This window comes from Microtus oregoni, unplaced genomic scaffold (assembly GCF_018167655.1).
Source record: "Microtus oregoni isolate MIOR12 unplaced genomic scaffold, Mior012 000027F_ref0000203, whole genome shotgun sequence".
Taxonomy (NCBI): Eukaryota; Metazoa; Chordata; class Mammalia; order Rodentia; family Cricetidae; genus Microtus; species Microtus oregoni.
In genome coordinates this window covers 14,147,213-14,169,493 of record NW_024543086.1, presented here as the reverse complement: position 1 = coordinate 14,169,493, position 22,281 = coordinate 14,147,213, and the positions used below count along the sequence as shown (strand labels likewise).

At 47.3% G+C, this 22,281-nt stretch overlaps 1 protein-coding gene across 1 annotated transcript in view; it reads left to right on the top strand.

Moving 5' to 3' along the window:
• Positions 1–22,281, top strand: part of Lcp2 (lymphocyte cytosolic protein 2) — a 43,474-nt gene that overhangs the window by 9,472 nt on the left and 11,721 nt on the right. The window contains exons 4-13 of the mRNA XM_041676296.1: positions 11,225–11,290; positions 11,737–11,768; positions 12,810–12,847; positions 14,012–14,216; positions 16,255–16,352; positions 17,802–17,868; positions 17,967–18,050; positions 20,713–20,738; positions 20,863–20,882; positions 20,981–21,100. Of these exons, the coding sequence (XP_041532230.1) occupies positions 11,225–11,290; positions 11,737–11,768; positions 12,810–12,847; positions 14,012–14,216; positions 16,255–16,352; positions 17,802–17,868; positions 17,967–18,050; positions 20,713–20,738; positions 20,863–20,882; positions 20,981–21,100 (756 nt within the window). The remainder of the gene's footprint in view (positions 1–11,224; positions 11,291–11,736; positions 11,769–12,809; positions 12,848–14,011; positions 14,217–16,254; positions 16,353–17,801; positions 17,869–17,966; positions 18,051–20,712; positions 20,739–20,862; positions 20,883–20,980; positions 21,101–22,281) is intronic.

Here is a 22,281-nt window from a genome sequence, read left to right as displayed (position 1 = left end):
AAGCAACAAGAAAGTATAATTCTAGGCTCATATCCTATTGTGGCAGCAGCCGGGCGAATCTGATGTCCATACTCCTATTTAAATGGGGCTGATAAGTTTGTTGTAGTTCTCACTAAGAGAATCAGCAACTTCCTGTGCTCATCTCCTGCCCAGGGCAAAGAGAACAGGGAAAGCCTGAGTCTGATGGGTCCTTGGGTTGAGGAGACGGAGTTGAGACTCCAGGAGATTAGAGTCTGTTAGCCCAAGAGGAGAGAGCTGGATAGAAGATGTCCTGGAACACTTCCCAGGGCCCTCTCTAGAAGGGTGCTGGTCAGCCTATGCATGGGAGGAAACCTGTGTCTGATTAAAGACCTATCTAATTAGAGAGGTAACAGGAGAGAGAGGGTGGAAAATGGCGCGTTTCTACCAGTCAGGTGTCAGGGTACCCAGACTCAGTCACCAACGAAAGTGTACAAGAGGGCCTTGCCTCCGAAATGAAGAAGGAACAGCCCTAATCTGAAACCTTTTCTGGCTCAGCCCAGTGAATCTTTTTTTTGTTTTTGTTTTTTTTTTTTTTTTTTGTTTTTTTGTTTTTTTGGTTTTTCGAGATAGGGTTTCTCTGTGGCTTTGGAGCCTGTCCTGGAACTAGCTCTATAGACCAGGCTGGTCTCGAACTCACAGAGATCCGCCTACCTCTGCCTCCCGAGTGCTGGGATTAAAGGCGTGCGCCACCATCGCCCGGCAGCCCAGTGAATCTTAAAAGCAAGGTGGAGACAACGCAGACTACTTCCAAGCAACTTTACTGCATTCTCAAACAAAACTCGAATGTGCAAAAGTATCCACAATCAAACAAAAACACAGTGTGCCATACTTAATCAATAACAGGCAAGGAAATAAACAAGAAAATATGACCCACAATGGAAAAAATAAACATATTAAAACCGACTCATGACCAACCAACATAGCTGGATCTATCAAAAAAGAGCACTGTAAGCTGGACTCTGGGTACCCAAAGTCAAACTGAGGCACAGGAAGCACAAACAGATCTGTTTAGAAACTCTAGAGATGAAAGTATCTGGTATGAGGGGCGAACTGCCTTAGTGTCACCAGAAACTAGGTTTTGCAAAATCACACCTCAGTGTCCTACTTTCTTCTCTGCTGCTGTCATCAACACTATAACCAACAGCAGCTTAGGGGTGGGAAGGGGTGATTTTGATTGGCAGGTCGCAGTCCATTATCAGGGGAGCCAAGGAAGGAGCTCAAAGCAGGAACATAGAGGCAGGAACTGAAACAGAGACCTCTGAGGAACAAAAAATTGCTTACCAGCTTTGCTCCCAGACTCACAGTCAGCTGCTGTTTTTATACTTCCCAGACTCATGTTCCCAGGGGTACCCCTGTCCACGGTGTGCTGGACCTTTCTCTACCAATTAGCAATGAAGAAAATGCCCCACATTCTTGCCTGGAGGATGTTCCCTGGGTGAGGTTCCCTCTTCTCCGGTATCTCTGGTTTGTGTCAAGTTGACAACGAACCAGCCGAGTCACTGAACATGAACACAGAACAAGAGAAACTATCCAAAGTCAAACGGAAGAGAAAGTATTGCAAAGCAGCCGATCTTAGGGAGCTGGGAGATGGCTCAGGTCAGGGCAGAGTGCTTGCCTAGCATTCCTGAGGCTCTGGGTTTGCTCTCCAGTGCTGGCAGTGGGCAGAGCATCCGGCACCTGGGGGTGAGGGGGCACTTCAACTAGCTGAACGTGCAGAATTATGGTTCTCAAAAGATCTGCCTACTGAGAGGAGGAGATACCGAAATAAACAGCATGAGGAAATAGCCATTGAGAAATTCCCAAGTTGGATAAAATATTGTTAAGTCCACAGATTTGAGAGGCATCACAAACCCTCAGCTGAAGAAGCAGGCAGACCGCTGCTCTGTGATGCTTCATTGTCAAATTTCCCCAAAACAACGGACTAGTGATAAACAGTGAAGAGAAAAATTACCCACATAGTCAGAGATGAGAAATTGCATCACACTCCAGGAGTGACTATGGAGATGGCTATGGGGGCGGGGAGCGGTTTCTATCAGAAAAAAAGTCACTGAGAAGATAGATCCCTTAAGTGCCAAAAAGGGGAACAGTTTCAAGACCACACCCCAGCAACATGTTATTTCAGAAATGAAGGCAAAAACTTTAACCAGATTGCCTTGGTTGAGTCTTCATTATATTTACTGCTACTGCCCAAATAATCGAAAGGATATGTCTTAATAATTACTATGAGAGTCATGAGAAGTTGGAGGCCTCAGAACATGCTTCTGGCTTTGGTCAAAAGACAAGCATCCTAGAAGGGGTGGGGATATGAGAGCAGAGCCCACTGTTATACTGTGCTCCGATGTGGTTTTGGCTGCAGGTTCTTGTCCTTTAGACCTGTGCCCTGCACACAGTAGGCATCAGTAAATGTGTGTTGTCTAACAGGTGGCAAGTGCAGGTAGAACAGGTCTTTCCAAACACAGAACATCTCCAAGCACTCATCCCAAATGCTGAGCCGTGCTACAAGTGTTAGAGAAAATCTCCCGGGAGGAAGGAAATGGCCCCTGCTGCTAATATGGATCTTCATGGAAGAATGCAAAGTGTCACAAATGGTGGCCACGGGCTTGTAATATATATTAACCCTTCGAGGACATCTGAGTTCCATCTCTCAGTCCCGACACAAATTTCTGCTTCATGAATACTTCATTTTTTTGGTGAAATGCTGCTAGATGCCTATAGTGTCTCAAGACTTGTCCCTGAGGAGCTACAAAGATAAAGGACAGATCCTTCACACAGTTGCTTACATTCTAAGTGGAAGAGCAGGTAACAATCCATCCACAGTCATAGTGGGCCACGCCTGTAACCCCAGCACTTGGGAGGAGGCAGAAGCAGAAGTGTTAGGAGTTCAAGGCCAGCCTCAACAACACAAATGAGTTAGAGGTTAACTGGGCTGTATGAAACCAACCCTATTGCCAAAAAGAAAAAAAAAAGGAGAGGAAGAGGGTAAGGAAAAGTAATAGAAAAGGGAAGACCTGTGGAATATTCTAGGAGAAGGAAGCATATTGTAAAAACACAGGGGATAGGACATCCATTGGTACTACTGCTGTGTCAGAGAGTCTGGGCTATGTGCAGCTGGCCAGAGAAAAATGAAGAGGCTAACCTAGTTACTTGGTATGTGCTGCCAACAGTTTAAAGGTTTCGTGAGCTTCTATAAGGAAGAGTTAGTGAGGAAGTGTACCAGGGAGAGTATTAGGGAAGACTTACATCTCAGATCTGTCCAGGGAAGTGTGACAGATGACTTAGAGGCGACTCAGCTGGGACAAGATAATGAGTTTGATGTGGATGCTCTCATCTCAAGAGGCTATGAGGACTCTGAGCATGCTGTCTCAGTTCTGGGAGCCTCTGTTCCTCGTCTGTAAAATAAGAATAATAATGGCACTGACCTCCAAAGGTCGGGGGGAATTAGAAGAAATGCTTGGGAAATACAAACAAAAGCACAAACAAACAAGCAATGAAAACATCGAATAAGTCTGAGCTTGTCTTTTGTGTAGAGCTGTCCCTGGCATGGTTTCCATTTTTACTAATCCTATCTTGCTGGAAAGAGAGGGTCAGAGACTAGCAAGGGCACACGGCTGCAGGGAGAGAGGGATTGCTTCTAAAGCTGAGTTTGCCTCCTGCCTCCAATGGGGCCCTTGGAAAAGCTACCCAATAGTCTGAGCCTCGGTTTTCCCATCTGTGGAAGGGGAGAGTTGTGGCTCTTATGGAGGGAGGGTTATGAAAGGAACATAAGTTCCTCGGTTCTGTCCTTAACAATACAAATATTTAATAATTAGTATTCCACCATCGTGCAAAGAGATTGGTTTGTCCTGAGTAGTTTCCTAAAGGCTGATGGAAAAGAGACTGTAGTCAAGTACAGAAACAAAATATGGTCACTCTGTGTCCTTCCCCACTGCTTAAAATATCAGAGACCTGTAACTGGACAATATACAGAGAGTGAGAGACTTTGGAGCACTTAGTCCTAAAGGGGACGTCATCAAATCCCTCCCCTCGGGGCGCAGAGAACTATGTGGAAGAGGTGGGGGAGACTGCCAGAGCCAGGGGTGATGTGATTACATGGAAAGAGTGTCTCCAAATGCAACAGGACCGATGTATGTATAAACTCACAGAGACCATGGCAGCACATGCTAAGCCTGCACAAGTTCCAGTCAGACAGGGTCCCAATGCTGAGCAGGGGAACTAGACACAGCCCCCCCCCACACACACACAACCATAAAGCTATCTGCAGTTGATAGCAAAGGTGAAACCAGTTTTCCTCAATGGAGTCTCTCTGGTATATAAACCACACTTCAGGGCAGTCCCTGTGCCCAGTAGTAGCTGGCCAACACAAAATGAGCTCAACGGTATTTTGTCAGGAAAACAAAACCAAACCAAAGTTAGGTTAGATTTTATTAAAAAGGTTGATTCTGTAATGAAATTCTCTTTCTGCAAAGACAGTCACTCTCTCAGGACATAGTTGCTAATCAAGACACCCTGAGCATTTTAATGATAAGGGGATCTTAGAGAAAACAATGGAAGTTCCCTTTACGAGGCTAGAGTGAGCCTCCTGCTGTAGCCTAGTATGATGGGGGCAGCAGTGGTGTGGGCGGTGCAGGGGGCAGCGGTGGTGCAGGGAGGGGGGGCGGGGGTGAGCGTACCAGTGTGGGTGGGGGGCTGCACCCGTGTGGGTGGTGCAGTGGGGCAGACCGGCATGAGCTGATGCCCATCATTGCTAACACTCACCGTATCTATCACATCCAATGATTAGATCCATCTGCTCACATGCCTCTCCCAAGAATGCCACAAGCTTTCTAATAGCAGAGACGACTTCCTATCTCATCTACACAGTGCTTATCTCTATAGCCGAGAAAGAGGAGGCCATGAGGAAGGAGCGGGGGGGGGGCCTCAGAGGAAAAAGGAACACTCTTTACCTACAAATAAATAACCAGCCCCCAGCAAAACAGAAGCAATCATGAGTCGGAAACCTATCTCCAGCCTTCCTTCTCCCACCAACTGGCTAATCCCAGTCCAGGCACCCAGCCCTCCACAATCCTTCTCAATGGCAGGTGCTTCATCTCACCTGCCATTTCTTCCCCTCCAATGCAAGTTCAGGAAACTCTACTTAAGGCTTCACTGAACGTGGGCACTGATTCTCCGTTCCCGTGAGTTCCACATTCATAAAACAGAGCTAACTATATCTGCTTACCACTCAGGTGGTTGTAAGGTCCAAGTAAAAGGTAGGCGTGGAAGGCCATTGAGAGAGAAGTGGGGAGGTCACGTTACTCCCGGAGACTTTCCAACCTACGTGCAGGGTTCCACTGGAGGCTAAGAGGCCATGCAAGGACCTTCCTGAATCTTAAGATAGACACTGTGGCTCTTTGGCTGAAGAAGGATATGGAAGGCCTGCCTCACGATTCAAAGATGTGGAAACACTTTGTTTCCTTAAATAATGGTGAAATTCAGAGCAGGGGCCATGATGGCACAAAGGTATTCCAGAAGGAGGGCAGAGGCCAGGGTTGGAGGAGACACTTTGACATGTCCTTCCAGGGAGGTGTGTTATCGACCATATTCTGGGCCTGGAACGTGCAGTTCTGGAGGGATTCCCCAGGCAAGACGAAGCCTCTCAAGGGAGCATGCCAACCAGAGTGGGGGTAGGAAGCACTTTTAGTGGCCAGGCTATGATAAGAAACAGCCTGCCCCTCACCCCATTGGCTACTAGACAGCTACACATAGGACAACAGAGGCAACACAACTTGGATTGGGTCAGATAATGTCCACTCTTTCTGTGTGTTCTGTGTTCTGATGGCTCCCTCCTCTTTCCTTATCTCTCTCTACCCCCCTGCATTTGTGCTCTCCTCTCCTTCCTTCCTTTCTGTTTCTTCTTGAGTGACCAGCACATTTGAGTCCAGGCCCACAGGCAGGACATAATCAGTAAATTAGAATGGACTGTTGAGAAGGGAGCCGTGGCAGCGGATCCCAGACAGACGAGCCCTTCTCTCTCTTTCACTCTACTTCAACCTTATTCCCTTTGTAATGACAAAGTTCCTTCTCTTCTCTCCCTTTTTTCTTTTCTTCTTTTTATAAATAACAATCTCCCTGGAAATCTAGAGGGACAAAAGTTACTTTGCAAGATTTTCTGATCATCAGAGCCAGCTCGGGGCTGTTGGGAGTTACTCTGACCCACTGTAGGGTAGACCTGGGAATCTATGTGACACAGGCACCTAGGCCATCCTGATGAGTAGGCAGGAGAGTAGGCAGATGGACCTACTGATTACAAAAATTAAAACAAGCAAACAAAAATATGTAACCTTTGGCTGGAATTTGCTTTGCTGAGGACAGACAGATGCTAGCCTTGAGGAAGGACATTATGGCCACAATCTCACACTTGCAGTTTCTGTCCCTTGTGCATCCTCGGGAAAGATCTGCGAAATGTGATGATGAAGACTGGCTCTGTCACCCTGTAAGTTAGAGATGCTGCTTTGGGGCTGGGACCTAGGCCTTTATGGAATGCCACCTTCTTGCAATGGCTTGACTTCATTTGGGAGGTTCAAGTCCTCCGGAGCCAGCAGGACCCTCAGAAGAGGGGAAGAACAACCGACGGTGTGGATGCCTAGTGTTCTTTCTCCCTCCCTAGTGGGGGAGCGAGGCTTGGGGCTTTGTGGGGAGAGTGGAACTGAGTCATCTCTGCCACTCACTGTCATTTGGTCCACTGGGGTGGAGAGCAACTTTGTGGGTTCACACAAAGGTAGCAGTCACTTCACTAGCAAAGCAACCCAACAGCCTGCCCCCGCGGAGGTGGTGGTCAGGCCAGGGCTGGCGCCTTGGAAGAAGTCTTAGCAGCCTTCCTCAGCAGCAGGACGCTGGGAGGCCCGCTGTGCTGCCTGTGACAGCCCGAGCCATCCTGCCCTTTTCTCAGCTCTTTGCTGCACTGTGTGAGGCCTGCGGTTTAGCGTTTCCTTCCTTTCCAGCTAGAGCCCCAACAGCCCCCAGCCTGGCTGTTAGAGATACTGGTGAGAAGCACAACGGTACCCAGTGGGAGACATTTTTCTTAAGAGTCAGAGTGTGTGGGAGCAAGTCAAAGGCCAGCTAAGCGCTGTGGGCTGGGAGCTGAGTTCTGGCTCAGCTCTGCCTTCCTCAGGTCCTTGCTGAAAGGGTACCTAGTTGCTGAGGGCCGGTAGGTTTAAATTGCAATCCCTGTCCTCCTGTCCAAGCTCCCTCGGCCATCATGTGAACATACATGGTACTTTCTTACTTTGAACATTATTTCCCTAAGTATTCATTGTTACTAGGTGACAGCACAAACCTTTAATCCCACCCCTCAGGAGGCTGAAATAGGAGGATTTCAAATTTCAGGCCAGGCTGGACTACACAGTGGAACCCTGTCCCAAATAAACATTTATTATTACTCTCTCTCACATGCGTGCATGGGTACATACTTGTTCTTGCTTTTTTCTCTTATTTTGTGTGTATGCATGTAGGTGTGTGTGTGCGTGCACACACACAAGCATGTGTATGTATGTGATGTGTATAAAGACAGGAGGTTAACTTCAGTCTTCATTTCTCAAGAGCAATCCACCTTGTACCTTGTGCTGTTAGAAAAGGGTCTCTCCCCGAGATCTGGGGCGTCAGCTGGCTACCCAGTGAACTTCAGGGATCAGCCTGTCTTTGCCTCTCTGGTGTTGGGATCACCAGTGCTCGGTACCATCCCTGCTTTGATGTGGGTGTCGGGGATCAAAGGAGCTTACGCCTCAGGGCCACATGCTCTATGTAGAGAACACTTTGCTGATTGAGGCATCTCCATAGCCCCCTTGTCTCCTTCTCTCCATCAAGGTCAAGGCCTTTGAAGGCCTTGATGCCTGCTCTTTAGTAAGCAGGTGACAGAAGAGGAGCGAGTGGCTGCTGGAGCTATTACCAGCATCCTGGCAGGATGCAGGGCGCACTCTTCTCTGGCTGTCCTATGGGAGATCTTTAGCATGCCTGCTGTCTGTTCTCAACAATCACCGCTGGGCCACATGTGACAATAGTCATGGCACAAATGTCCTGATCCTGTGTTTAGCGAGAACTAGGAAGTACTCCCCACCCCCACATTATAAAAGCTCCTCTCCCTCAAGAGCAGTGGTTCTCAACCTTCCTAAAGCCCTTTAACACAGTTCCTCATGTTGTGGTGGCCCCAACGGTAAAATTATTTTCATTGCTACTTCCTAACTGTAATTTTGCTACTGTTAAGAATCGTAATGTAAATATCTGATATGCTACCTGTGTGGAAATATCATTCGACCTTCCAAAGAGGTCACGATCCACAGGTTGAGAACCTCTGCTCTAGGGCTGGGCAGTGGTAGTGCAGGCCTTTAATTCCAGCATTCAGGAGGCAGAGGCAGGCGGAGCTCCTGTGAGTATGAGGCCAGCCTGGTCTACAGAATGAGTTCCAGGACAAGCTCCAAAGCTACAGGGAAACCCTGTCGAAATAAATAAATAGAAAGATAGATAGACAGACAGACAGATAGATAGACAGATAGATAGAATCTCTGCCTTAGCAATGACATTATTATGGGGGGCTTACTATTGCCTTATTTGACTTCACTCTTGAGTCTCTAGGCTCCTCAAATTAATCTTCCCTGTTACTCCTATGAGGTAGGAGGGTACTGAAAAGTGAGTTGGGAGCCCCTAGGCATGAAGGAGGAGTAGAAACGTTAGGTCTGCTAAGAACTGCCTTTGCTAATCTAGTAAATTTGTACGAGACTAACCTGTCCCGTGAGCAGAAGAGACATAGACTGAACATCACTTTCACAGCTAGGAAGAGGCTCAAGAGTGCCCTGTGCCAGGAAGAGGACAGCACAGACAGAATTGCACAAGGCTGTGGTATGCGTAACTGGAGAGGTTGGCTTTGACCCACTGCTGTGTGCTTTGTGGAGACAGGTGGCCCTCATCAGTAATCTACGATATTCCTTCTTTTGTCTGAACCTCTGTCACCTCCTGCAAAATGTAACTGGGATGAGCTCTGAAGCTTCTTCACTTACATAATCTCCAAAGAGCATCAAGTCTGCTTCCCAGGGAGGGTCCTGCTAAAGTCCGGAGTGTGGAGTCTTATGTTTTGGGGGTTTGAGGGGCTACCTGAGATACAGCCCCAGAACCAAGGCTCTCCCTGCACTGGGTTTTGGGAACTTGCTGGTTCTGTATGAATGTACCTAAGCACATGTTATACTCAGTTATTTTGACCAGAATTGGGTCTCAGGGACTGGATAAATCAAGAGTTTCTCCCTCTGCAAGATGTACCTTTACAGAGCACTGGCTGCTCTTCCAGAGGTCCAGAGTTCAATTCCCAGTAACCCCATGGTGGCTCACCACCATCTATAGTGGGATCTGATGCCCTCTTCTGGCATAAAGTTGTACATGCAGATAGAGCCCTCATATGCCTAAAACAAATAAATAAATATTTTTTAAAAAGAGAGAACTCCACGTGGGTGATTTAGTTATTCATCGCTGTGACAAATCATTGTACAACAACTTAAGGAAGGGTTTATTTTGGCTCAGGACTTTGGAGATTTAGAGGGTGCACTTTGGGTCTGTGACTTCTGGGCCTGAAGTGAGGCAGAGCATCGGTGCGCAAGGGCATGGAAGATCAGAGCCGTTCATTCACTTCATGGCAGCCAGAATGCAGAGAGAGACAGGAGAAAATACTGGCTCTGAAATACTCTTTGGGTACCCGCCTCTAGATAGCGACGTCTTTTAACCTGGCCGTCTCTTCTGTAGTTCAATCAACCTCCTTCCGACAGTCTGCTCACAATCTGAATGCATAAGTGTATTTGCACCCATGAGACTGGAGACACAAAACACAACAGCTCCCAGTGGCCTTCAGGGTCCCCTTACCCTCAGGGACCTCCCCTCAGGTGAAGCCCATCTTTAACTTCCCTGCAGAAAAGAAGTTCAATTTAACATAGATTTAAATACAAGGATTACTAGAAGGAGATGCCCTCAGAGGGAGAAGACACAGAGAGGGTGGGCATGAGCTTCCTCAAGGATAGTAGCCTGAAGTGTCTTAGCAGTCACGGTATACACTTGATGTCTCTCAAGTTACAGCTCACATAATTACTAAAAGCAGACACCGCCTTGTCTGTCTCCTTTTGATAAGGGAGATTTTAGGATGGACCCATAGGATTACAAGATTAGAAAAATAAACTAGGAGCCACAAGATTGTGCAAAGGGGGTAAAGACGTGTCTTTCACTGCCAGTGGGGTCTCTTGTGAGAGTTTTTATGTGGAGTAGGAGAAAGGTCATGTACACATAGGTCTTAAGCATGATTCGTTGCTATTTTAACATTTTTATTAAAATATCTCTCTATAAAATGTCTCTGAATGTACAGCTTTTGCAGCAAATGTTGCTAACTGTGCTGAAATTCTTGACTTTAAGCTGGCAAGAGTCTCTGGGCAGATCCTGGGTCTCCATAATTTGAGCCAAAACCCCCACTGAAGTCAGAGCACTCACAGTTCGGTCATCTCTGGAAACACTTTCCCAGACACACCAGGAAGTGTGACATTCTAGTCTCTTAGGTGTCTCTCAATCCAATCAAACTGCTAAGCAAGATTGCTCACCTCATACCATGGCACATAAGCAAGATGGACCATTATACCATGTGACTAAGCAGACGCAAAGAGGGACAATGGTGGGCGGGGAGACCATAGGATGAAACAGCCCACTGGAGTTTGTAATAAGAAGTACACATGGGCCTCTGAGTCTAGCAGATGGTTTGGTCACAGGAATGATCCACCAAGACTCAAGGCAGCACATCCTATGAATGGCAGGACAGTAGGCTATACGACTCCAGCGCGCAGATCCTCGGGCCCCAGGCCATCAGAGCAGGGAGAAGGCAGGTGTGAGATGACCAGTTTTTAAGGAGAGCTCAGAGCCAGATATCAAAGGCTCAGTAGACATAGGTCAGCAGATGACAGAAGACTTCATGGGAGCAGAAGTGGTTGGCACCAGGTCAGATCCTGAGGAAAGTGGGGACAAGTTCTAGGTGGGGGCAGGAAATGGAGCTGAAGATGTAAGGCTGGCATGGGGAAAATGGACACCAAAAGAAAATTGGCCAAGTTTGGCCTACGTTGCATGGAGGTCACGTGGATGGGGGAGCAGCAAGGAGGTGGAGGCCAGGAAGGGATTGTTTTGTCTCTTCACATGTGCCTTTATCTCATAGGATTCTCACCAAGTTAAGTCAAGATATCAACAAGAATGAAGAGAGAAGGAGCATTTTTACACGCAAGTGAGTTGCAGCTGCAGCCCAAGCCCTGTTACAAGGGAACTCAAGAGTTAAAATCTCAAGTAGAGCCTCTAAAAGCATCTGCAGCATTGGTTTGGCCTCTACTGCTTCACCTGTGGTGGTCCCGTCTGTCCCAGGAGTCATGAGGAGAGTGTCTAAGGAGGGGAGGGAGTTTCTTCTCCCCAGTGAACATTTTGCCCCTGGGTCCAGGACAACAGGGGAATGAACAGTCCCTAGATCATTAAAAAGTCACAAGTTCCCGACTGTGGCACCAGTGTGACTTTAGTGGTCCCCAGAAGCTAGGGACAGTTCAACTCTGGTTACCAAGCAACAGGAGTATGAGTCTTAGGCAGGGAGACATAATCCCGATTGGTGCAGAGGGCTAGGCTGGGGAAAGGAGATGCCCTTTGATTGACAGGCTACTGAGATGCTGTTGTTTGCTTTTGCAGACCCCAGGTTCAACGATTTCAAGAGGAGACAGGTAAAGGGACCGGGACTGAGAGGAGTTATTTAGGAGGTGATGTGTGCTTCAGTTCTGGCCTTCTTGAGCCTTGCATAGGATACAAATGATCAGCCAGTTATTCATCATAGAAGAGTTTGGATTTGCACTAAGAAGTAGAAGGGTGCCCCTCTGGAGGAACACTGTAGAACTCCACTTGCTCTGTGGGAGAGCCTAGGCTCAGCTTTGAGCACCTGAGCCTAGCCAATGTCTCATCTCTGCGTCTTACATGCAGTTTTCCATTGTTTGATTGCTCAAAACCATTTAGATTGGAACTTCTGGATCCCATACATCCTGCTGATTAAGAAACTCTATGAATAAAGCCCCAGGTCTTACTCTATGAAAAGCAATCCTCGGTCACTTTTGTATACACACAAGGGAGTTTAGGTACCTCTGCTGCTCTCTGGTAGAAAGAACTAACAGAAATCATATGGCCAATAGTAAGTTGCTCTCTTAGTATGATTTCTGTTGCTAGAACACTGATCCTAAAGCTGGTTACATATGCAGGGAAGAAGTTTATCAATTTCAGACTTCTAGAAGTCCAAGAGCATGGTGCTGCCATCAGCTCAACTTCTGGCTGAATTCAACCTTATTACAAATAGTATCATGTGGGAAACCGTGAGAATAGTAAGGGGCATTTATAGAAGTGACCAAAATACCAGGACTGTGCTGGTAACAAGGCATCTAGTCTCAAGGCCCAGATGACTCCTGCAACACCCATTCCAGTCTGCAGAGACCCAAGTCAGTCTCTGGAGAAAGGTATCGATCCATTCATAGAGAAAGGTCATAGAGAAAGGGACCATGGGGTCCCTTTGACCTAATTATCTCTTAAAGATCCCACTGCCCCTTGATACCATTACATTGTGACTTACCATGAGTTCTGGCAGGGTAAATTGTACTCAACACAACCCTTGCTGGCCCCGAGCATGAAGTAGGAAGGATGAGGGCCGGTGATGAATGCGGGGAGGGAGACCTGCTCTGACTCTCTGTTGGGTGCTGATGGTGGTGTTATCTCCTCTGCAGAAAGCCATGAAGAAGACAATGGGGGCTGGTCATCCTTTGTGAGTATGACTTGGGCTAAATCAACTTCATATTGGTGGCTGGGGTGACTTTATGTTGATCGCAATGCTGAAAAAGGAGCAAGCCCCTTCCACCAACGAAGCATAGACACTTCCCATTTCAGGGCCCTGAAAGGGCCAGGCAGTAAATATTTCCAACTTTGGAAGTTGAAAGGTTTCTTCTCTACTACTCAGCTCTTACCCCCACCTCCCACGTAACACAGAAGCAGTGTGAACAAATGGGTGGGCTCAGCTGTGACAGCAGAATTTCCTTAGAAGAATGCAGAGGTGGGGCTGTAACTTGCTGGCTGCAACATTGCTCACCGCTGCCAAGCCCAACAGCAATCCTTCCCTTTCTGCTATCTTTTCTAGAAATCTATGCTACTGTAACTCTTGTTCTCGTGGACTTAAGTCACCACTGGGTGACCCAGAGGGAAGACATTTCATAACGGGCTGTTAGCGCTGGAAAGGCTCCCATGCCAGGTTTGCGTGGGAAGGGTCACAGTGACAGCGCCTTCCAGAGTCTGATGGGCTGTGCACCCCCCTCCTCACACTGCACACTGTCGCCATACACAGAGTCAGATGGGAGCTAAGGACTCTGTGATGCAAGAGAAAGCTAGGGAACCTTCTGGAGGGTGTGCCTTGGGCAAGGTCCTTTGCCAAGTCCAGGCAGATCTGAGGCCCAGGCTTCCCAGTCCTCAGTCTAAGTGGTCTTTCAGGTAAACGACCATTTCTAGGTCTTTCAAAAACAGTCATGGAGGGAGTGACCCTTGTCTTACTGAGATTCTAATAAATAAAATCATTTAATTAGAAAGAAAATGGCTTCTGGGAAAGTATGCTTTTTATGGGAAAACAAAGCAGATTTATTCTGTACAAAAGAAACAAGAGAGCGGTTTCCCCCAGATGTTTGTGTTTCAGTATGGCAGCTGGATCCCTGTGAAGGTTTGTCTTGAGCCCTCCTGTGCTCAGCCAGAGATTAGTCTTCAGTTCTGGCCCAGAAGCATGGGTTCCCCATCTGTGGAGGTTGTGACACGTTATAGTTCCCTCTGTGACAGATCTGCCGGGAGGATGCTGGCATCCTGGGCCGAGAGCTCACAGAGGCTGTACTCTAAAGTGTTGTCCTGTGACATCTGTACCAGATGTGCTGTCCTTCCACTGTGCTGGCAGGAAGAAGATGATTATGAAAGTCCCAACGATGATGATCTGGAAGGAGAGGACGACGGGGATTATGAGTCCCCCAATGAGGAGGAAGAGGTGCTGGAGGGCGGCAGTGCTGATGATTACGAGCCGCCGCCATCCAATGATGAGGAGGCTCTGCAGAACTCCATCCTGCCCGCCAAGCCTTTCCCCAACACCAACTCCATGTACATTGGTAAGAACCTCTGCAACCTGCTGGCCAGAAGCTGCCCACTGGGCTTCTCTGGGTGCTGATTCTTGCTCAGCTTCTGGGAAATGGTGGCTTGAGACCAAAGAATCCACCACTCTGGCCATTTCCTCCTGAGTGAAGCAGGCTAATGGCAGAACAGAGGGCAAGGCTTGCTGGAAAGAGGGCAGCTATGTGGTACTGCCATCTGCAGACTGTCACAATAAATGTGAAGGTATTCAGAGGGCTTGGTTCTGCCTTTACAATGAGACAGTTTCTACGATGTTCCTCATCTACCTGTTTCTCTATGCCCATATGTCCCTCCTCGTTCACTCCTTCATTAACTCACGAAGTCACAAATGTTCCTCATCTCCTACTGTAAGCCAGACGGCACGTGCTGCCGGAAGCTACCAGGAAGGAAAATGCACCTTTGTCTTCTGGAGATTCCTTTCGAGGAGAGGAGGTGACAGAAAACGATCATAGGCGCACTTGGGAGTGTTGTGTCTAACCCTGGGAGCTGTGCTCCATCCTATCACCTCACTTAGTGTGTTGAAGGACAGAACACTAAAGCTAACAGGCAGGAAGTGTCAATCATCACCAAGACTGTTCCAGACTTAGGGCAGAAAAGTGAACCCAGGTTGCTGAGTGTCTCTCGGTGTTTGTCACAAAGACAGACCTCACTCGCCAGCACTCTTAGTCTCCTGGGTCAGACAACACCAGACAGTTGCTTCGGGTCATTGTTATCCTCAAGCCAGCGTAATAAATGGGCTTGCTCCCTCAGGCTGTGATATTTGAGAGGTAGTCTTCGGCTGATAATCAAATAGTGTATTGAGAATGAGAAAGAGTTGGTTATATGAGGCTGAGTAGGGGTAAGGGAGGAATATCTGAAGCACTATGGTTGTACAAAGACCCTGAGGTCCCAAAGAACATGACATATCAGGGGAGCTGAAAGGCAGCCTGCGGGGTGGAGAAGACCAGGCTTGCCCTTGCCTTGAGCCCATTTCTTCTGGACAGGGAATGACATTCTTCCCAGGGCTGACAAAAAAGTGGATCAAGAGAGCACTCAGTGCTTTTTCAACCCCAAGTTCCAGACTTCTTCCACAGTCCTCCTAAAACTAACATAGGCAGTATCTTAGTGCTGGTTTCTATAGGTGTGACAAAGTGCCATGCCAAAAGCACAAGATGCCAGGAGGCCCTTGGCCACTCACAGCTCATGCCTCACAGTTCCGCTCTGGCCTCTCCCAGCCCAGACTGGGAGAAGCCGGTCTCAGGCAGTTCTCTGCAGCCAGAGTGATAAGGGTATCTAAGGCAGACCATGTGCTATTTAACTTGGTAACAGAAGTGGGGGGCAGCTCCTCCCTTTGCAGAAGGAGATGGGCAAAAGGAGGAAGTAGGAGGGTGAGGCAGCCCAGAACATTTGTGAAGGGAAGGAAGCCACAGAACAAGGGGCCCATGAGGGGTAGCAGCTAATGTAACACTGATAAGCACCTTCGGGTGCAGTGTGAGCTTATATATGCAGGCATGCACACATATGTCTCTGTGCATTCATGAGTGTCAGCATACACATATGTTTCTAGGTACTCATGTGCACATGCATATAAACTTTATGTGCATATATGCATATATATGCATGCAGGCTTATGTGTGTATGCATCTAGTCCACACATGTAGAATTGTATCTGAAAACTCTCACTGGGGTAATCCGAGAGTGGCCTCCCTTGGTTGGCAGTGTCTCAGACATCACCTATTGGTGTGAGGTATTATGGGAATTATCCCCATGTATGTGGAGAGTCATACCAATTTAAGCAAGAAGAGGAGCAGACAGTGGCCAAGGGCTTCCTGTCTCCTGTAGGACCCTGACTGGGTCTGACTCTGTAGCTGGGACTCATGCTGGTGGTGATGGAGGTCTGGAGGACAAGGATCGGGTGTTCTTGGCACCTCCAGCTGCATGGGCAGGCACAGCATGTTCTAGAGAGAACCCTGCACTTAGACAACACTCACTTCAAATTTTCATTTCTTCTTCCATTTGAACATTGTGTTTCTACAGACCGGCCCCCCACCAGCAAGGTCTCTCAGCAGCCTCCCGTGCCCCCGCAGAGACCAATGGCCGCCCTCCCTCCGCTGCCAACAGGCCGGAATCACTCGGTAAGTCTCCTCCTTTTCTTTCAGGCCACTTTGGGTCCACAGCAATTATTTCTTTAGCAGAGAGGAAAGGGACTAAGCTCCTTTACCTGGTTCTAAATTTGTAAGAAACAGGGAAATGTGTACCCACAAGCTCCATTCAGCGGTTCGATTTTGTGGTGTTATATAAGCAGTTTCTATTCATGTCATAATGTTTGTTACCGTTTTTGGCAGCATAAACAATATGAACTGCGTGTTTAATGAGAGAGTCCTCTTTCAATATTCATCTATCTAACTAAGTCTGGTCCTGGTGTTGCCTAGGTTCTCAATCTAAAGTGCCCTCCTGCAAGCAGCATTGTGCCACCTGCTGGCCAGATCTCAAATTTCATGGATGAATACCTTCAGACGAAATTTCTAACGCAGTGAAGCCAGGGAGAAACAGTGGTAGCAGGCCCCCTTTTCTTGCCTTTTCGGCGTTCAGTCTGGCTCCTATGGAACTCACACAAAGCTAAAGAAGTCAGCATCTGGCAATGTGCTCTTTCTGCTAGTGGCCAGGGCACCTTAAAAACTGTGGCAAATGCCAAAATGTCAGGACCAGAAGGGAAGATTAGGGTGAGAGGAGGGCCCTGGCAAATACAGAAAACCTCCTTCTCATAAATGGCTCCCTTGTGCTGGCATAGCACCTTTGCAAAGGGGCTTCATGGAGTTCCATGAGTCTACACAGGCATTTTGCTTTTGAAGTCCGGAGACTTTCACCTCCACCACTAGGAGGCAGAATTTGTCCATCACGTTGACAGATATTGATTGGGCAGCCACTTCACACCAGTGTTCTCCATGCCAGGGGAAGAACATGAACAGCACAGAATGTCCTAACTTTCATGAGGTTTTGATGCTAAACAAGTAAATAGATATAGAAATGATTTGGAAATGTAGTTAGGGAGAAGACCCAGTAATGCGATCGAGGGTACCAAACTGATACTCAGCTGGTACAGGACAAGCCAGCCATGTAGAAAGCAGAGAGAACACCCCAGGCAGAGGAGGCACAGCCATAGAGGACGTGTTCAAGAGCATGGATGTGAGAGCTGCAAGGATATCCTAATGTAGTGACCTGAGAGCATCCAAGAAGAATATATAAATTCTTTGGAGAGGCAGACAGGAGTACCTCATGTAGGACTTCACATGGGGCTTGGGTTTCACTTCTGATGTGAATAGAGCCCCTGGAGGGCTTGTAAGGAGCTTTTGCTTGGTTCTTTGCTGTGCAGAAAGCACTTGCCATGAGAGAGTGAGGGAGCTCAGAAAGGTGACTTCCCCTGCTCAGCTGACAGAGGGGATGGCGAGCTGCCAGTGAGACCTGGAGATGGAGAAGAGGGAGCAGATCCAAACAGATTTGGGGAGACAATGCCACAAAGTCTTGCTGAGGCATAGATGGAAAAGCTTCGAAATATTTGGATTCTTTTTTTAAATTTCATGCAGCCACTATCACCATCCCATCCCAACCATGAAGAACCCAGCAGAAGTCGAAACCACAAACCAGCGAAGTGTAAGCATAGGGTTGCCTTCTGCCCGCCAGCCCACCTACCCCATCCCCATCCAGTATAGATTTCTTCTTTTTACTGACCTCAACCTTTTCCACCCCAGTGCCTGCTCCATCAATAGACAGAAGCACGAAACCTCCCCTCGACCGCTCACTGGCGCCTCTTGACCGAGAGCCCTTCACACTAGGTTGGTATTTCTCATATTTTATGCATAATGGCCATGGCTACGTTTATAGCGCGCTAAGTGCACTTTTTTATATGCACCATCTCATTTTACTGTTGGGAGAAGCATCCTCGTTTTATGGAGAAAGAAACCAAGGCACAAAGCAGTAACTTTCTAGAAGCACCTAACTACCAAATGATGAAGATAGAGACCCAAACCCAGATCCCCTGCTCTTAGTCCCTGGGCTGTGCCTGCTCCACCAAGACTGTGAAGCATCCTGGTACCCAGGGAGGAAATGGGCTGAGAGGCAGAGCTCTGGAGAGCTGTCATCATCTGTTTTGGCTGCTACTTCTTAGTATGCTGAACCCGGGAGGTGGTGACTTCCTTAGAGCACAGTCTCACCATAAGGAAGATGTTCTCTTAGGAGAAAATGTTTTCTCAAATTCTAAGTACCATTCGGGTGTCAGAGTTGCCCTTTGCTGTGGATGTGTGTAGATGATTAAACACTGCATTTTTCTCATAATTTACTCATGATTCAAACAGCCACGATTCTAGCTGCCTTAAAGTTATTTTTTAAGTCAACTCTAAAATTTAACTATCATTTATTGAACACCTAGTAAGTGGCAAGCTCTTTATATCCTTAGGCCAAGTCAGTGAAGGGGGTTACTATCAGCCCCGCGTCTGAGATGATGAAACAAGTTCAGAGAGGTTGAATGAGGGGCTCAGTTTGCGTAGGTGGGTTGCAATTTGAACCCAAGTCTTTCTGACTTTGAAGTGCGTGCTCTTTTACATCCTATCGCATGACATTGAGGACCTAGGCTTTGAACCTGCTAAAGACTAGGTGGACCTGGTCAAGAAGCACCTAAACTGAGTAGATATAGAATCCAGATCTCAGCTCCATCCTTCCTCCTCTCCAGTGGTACCCTGAACAAGGCCTTTGCCTCAGTATTTTCCTCGACTGGCCAAACGACTTTGAGATCTTGGATTCGAAGCTGCAGCTTGCTGTTGTTTTCCAGATGCACATGCTAACTGTGCTGAGTCATGAGAAGCTGTGTTATCCATTGAGTTTAGAGTTCACCGTAGAGAGCTGCACATGTTATATAAAAAGGAGACAAGTGATGGTGGTGCATGCCTTTAATCCCAGCACTCGGGAGGCAAAGGCAGAAGCAGGTGGATCTCTGTGAGTTCAAGGCCAGCCTGGCCTACAGAGGGAGTTCCAGGACAGCCAGGGTTGTTAAAAAGAGAAACCCTGTCTCAAACAACAACAGTAGCAAAAGTATATAGACTTGACTTGGACTCTAACCATTTCCTGATAATACATGCTTGACCTTTGAACTGCATGCTTGTCCATGATGCTCCAGAGGAACTAATGCTTCGACTTTGGCCATAAAATTTCCAACATGAAAAGAGCATATACACATCAGAAGATTGCTGTTTGGTTTTTTGTTTGTTTGTTTGTTTCTGATGAATCAAATGCTTTCTTAAAAATGAAAATCTACTTGGTCAAAGACTGTTAATTTACTTTTGGGGTACCTATTTAAAGAAGATGTTCAATCTCAAACTCTAACTATGTACTTAACTTCTTTTGCGCCACGAGAATGCTCTTCCCCTGGCCAGTGAGTTATTAAAAGTAGACAATCTTCTTAGACCTTCCTGGGTCTACTGTGAACTCAGACCTTACGGAATGCTGTGAAAATGTGATTCAGGTGGACAGCATCAGCATGAGCCTTGGGGTGCTAAGCATGCAAGGGTGGAAACGACAGAGGAACTAGCCAGCCTTTGTCAGTGCTCACCCATCCTGTCCCTGACCTTGCATATAAGTTACCATCTGACCCTCATGGCAAAACTACTCTTCACAGCCATGGAAACTGAGGTCCAACATGCTCAGGTACTTTCAGGCCTGCTTCCAGATTACTAGAACCTCATTAGTAAGGTTTTCATCACATAGAAAACAAAAGGCCCACCTAACCCACAGGATCTCAGGTACAATACATAACCTAAGTTGTTTTGAATAACTTGGCACTAAAGAGTTATCAGGTATAAATACTTGGCCTCAATGTCATCTGGTCTCAAAGAAATAAAAAAAAATGAGCAAAGAAAAATCATTCACACTGCCACTTACCACCATGACCAACCCCACAAAGACAACCATCACTGTGACCACCACCACCACCATGACCACCACTATCACTATCACTGTTGCTGCTGCCGCCACCACCACCACCATGACCACCATCATCACCAATCAAATGTTTTCTGGCACACCAGGACAATCTCCTAAAGTCCTTGTTCCCAAGTTAATTTTTTCCAGAAACCAAATGGTGTTCTTTACATAGTGCCAAGTGTACCACAGGAGTTGGAGGGAATTTAAGCCAATGAAAGGAAAAATAAAATCCCAAGAAGTCAACCATCATTTGATGCTCAGTTATACTATTTCACACAACTGAGCAGCAGCACAGACGCCCCTACTCCCCACATCACATTAGCATGTACTCAGCTGTGTGACTTGGACAAGCTCAGCAGTGTTTTTAAGCCAAGAAGATCAGGTGCTCTGCAAAAGACCCTTCAAAATCTGGAGCCCAGGCTTGAAGCCAGTATTCCCCGGCTTCACCATGATGACATCAGAATTTGCTTCTTGAGCTCACACTTGTCCCAAATTGAATGTTCTGGTCTCTCTTGTTTCCAGGAAAGAAACCAGCATTTTCTGACAAGGTAAGCTGTTTTCCTGGTTGGTTTGTGGTTTTAGTTTTTGCGTGGTTCTTTTGTTTGTTTTTTGTCTTATCTTTATTCTTTGGAATGTGCTGGACCCTCACCTGTGTTCTCTAATGTCTTGCAGCCCTCAGCTCCCGTGGGAAGGTAAGCCTCTATTGTGTTCTAGCCGCAGAGTTTTCCTGTAGGTCTCTGCCGAGTTAAGGTGGTTTCTCTACAAATAAATCCTTTCTCTGCACACTCAGCAGGACTCTCGGGGAGCATATACCCAAGATACAAAAGCCTCCTCTGCCACCAGCCATCGACAGACACGAAAGGAGTGAAAGACCTGCACCCCTGATAGCGAAGAAGCCACCAGTTCCCAAGTAACTGTCCCGCAATGCTTGCAGTGGGTCCTTGAGCTCCCAGCACTTGGGTGGGAGGGCAGGGACTCCTGCCCTCGCTGGTTAGATGATCAGTACTCAGGTCTGTGAGGAGAATGGAGTCTGGATGAGGCGTGGGGAGAAGCGCTGGGTGGGGTATACAGGGTGGCTGCTGGGGGAGACCCTGCTGAAGCAGCGCCCTTTTTTGTTGGGTTTCCCCACCTTGCTGGACTGAAGCCTGAACAGCACAGAGAAGCTGTATTTGTCAGTTTATGTCATTAGGGATCGGAGAACAAGGACTGGGGGGCAGGGGTTAGGCCAGCGTTAGCTTCTTTCTTACTGCTTAACCACTTTTTCAACCACAGAAGACTGAGTTCTGCTCTGGCAGCTTTGCCTCTGCTATAATAAAATCATGTGTGGTCTGTTTACCAAGTGACACAGATGTGCCCGGATTCGGGACCAGCCAGGCTACTTGGGGAGGAAGCAGTGAAGTTCATTATCTCATCTGCCTATCAAGATTCATAACCGTGGCCTTGGCTTGGCTGTTGTGAGGATTCAATCAAGAACAGGGCTAGGGTGCACCAAGGAAATCCTCTGTCATCGACTTTCATAACATTTTAATGCATTACTTTACAAAATCTAAATACAAAAAAAAAATCATAATTGCCAAAATATGAAAATGTCTAATGACACGGGAAGTACTGAGGGGTGCCGGAGAAGCTTGTGACACTAGCTAGTCAACAGATTCTTCTTCTCTTCCTGCTTCTTTCATAGGAAGCACAGACACCTCTGCAACCCTTAGACAGCTATTGCCAAAGCTATTGGGTTGGCGTGTTCATCTGTGCCAATGGCACCAAGTCCCTTGTGGAAAAGCCCAGAGCAGGGGCCTTTGCCAACAGTTTCCTTACTACCCAAAGGGTGGACCCTGTGGTTGCTGGTTTAAAACTTCAGCAAAGAAGAATATCACTGAAAATGTTTTTATTTGCTTGGAAAAACATCTACTCAGTGAAATTTAATAGCTATGAAAAGCTGACTACACATATATATGTGTATAATTATGTAATTATTTGCTACAGTAGCTCTGCAGAACAAAGGTTTGCCTAGCTCAGCTTGCAATGATAACAGAGCATCCAGTGGCCAAGCTTCCTTTCTCTCCCTCTCCCCAGCATTTCTGCTGGCATTTG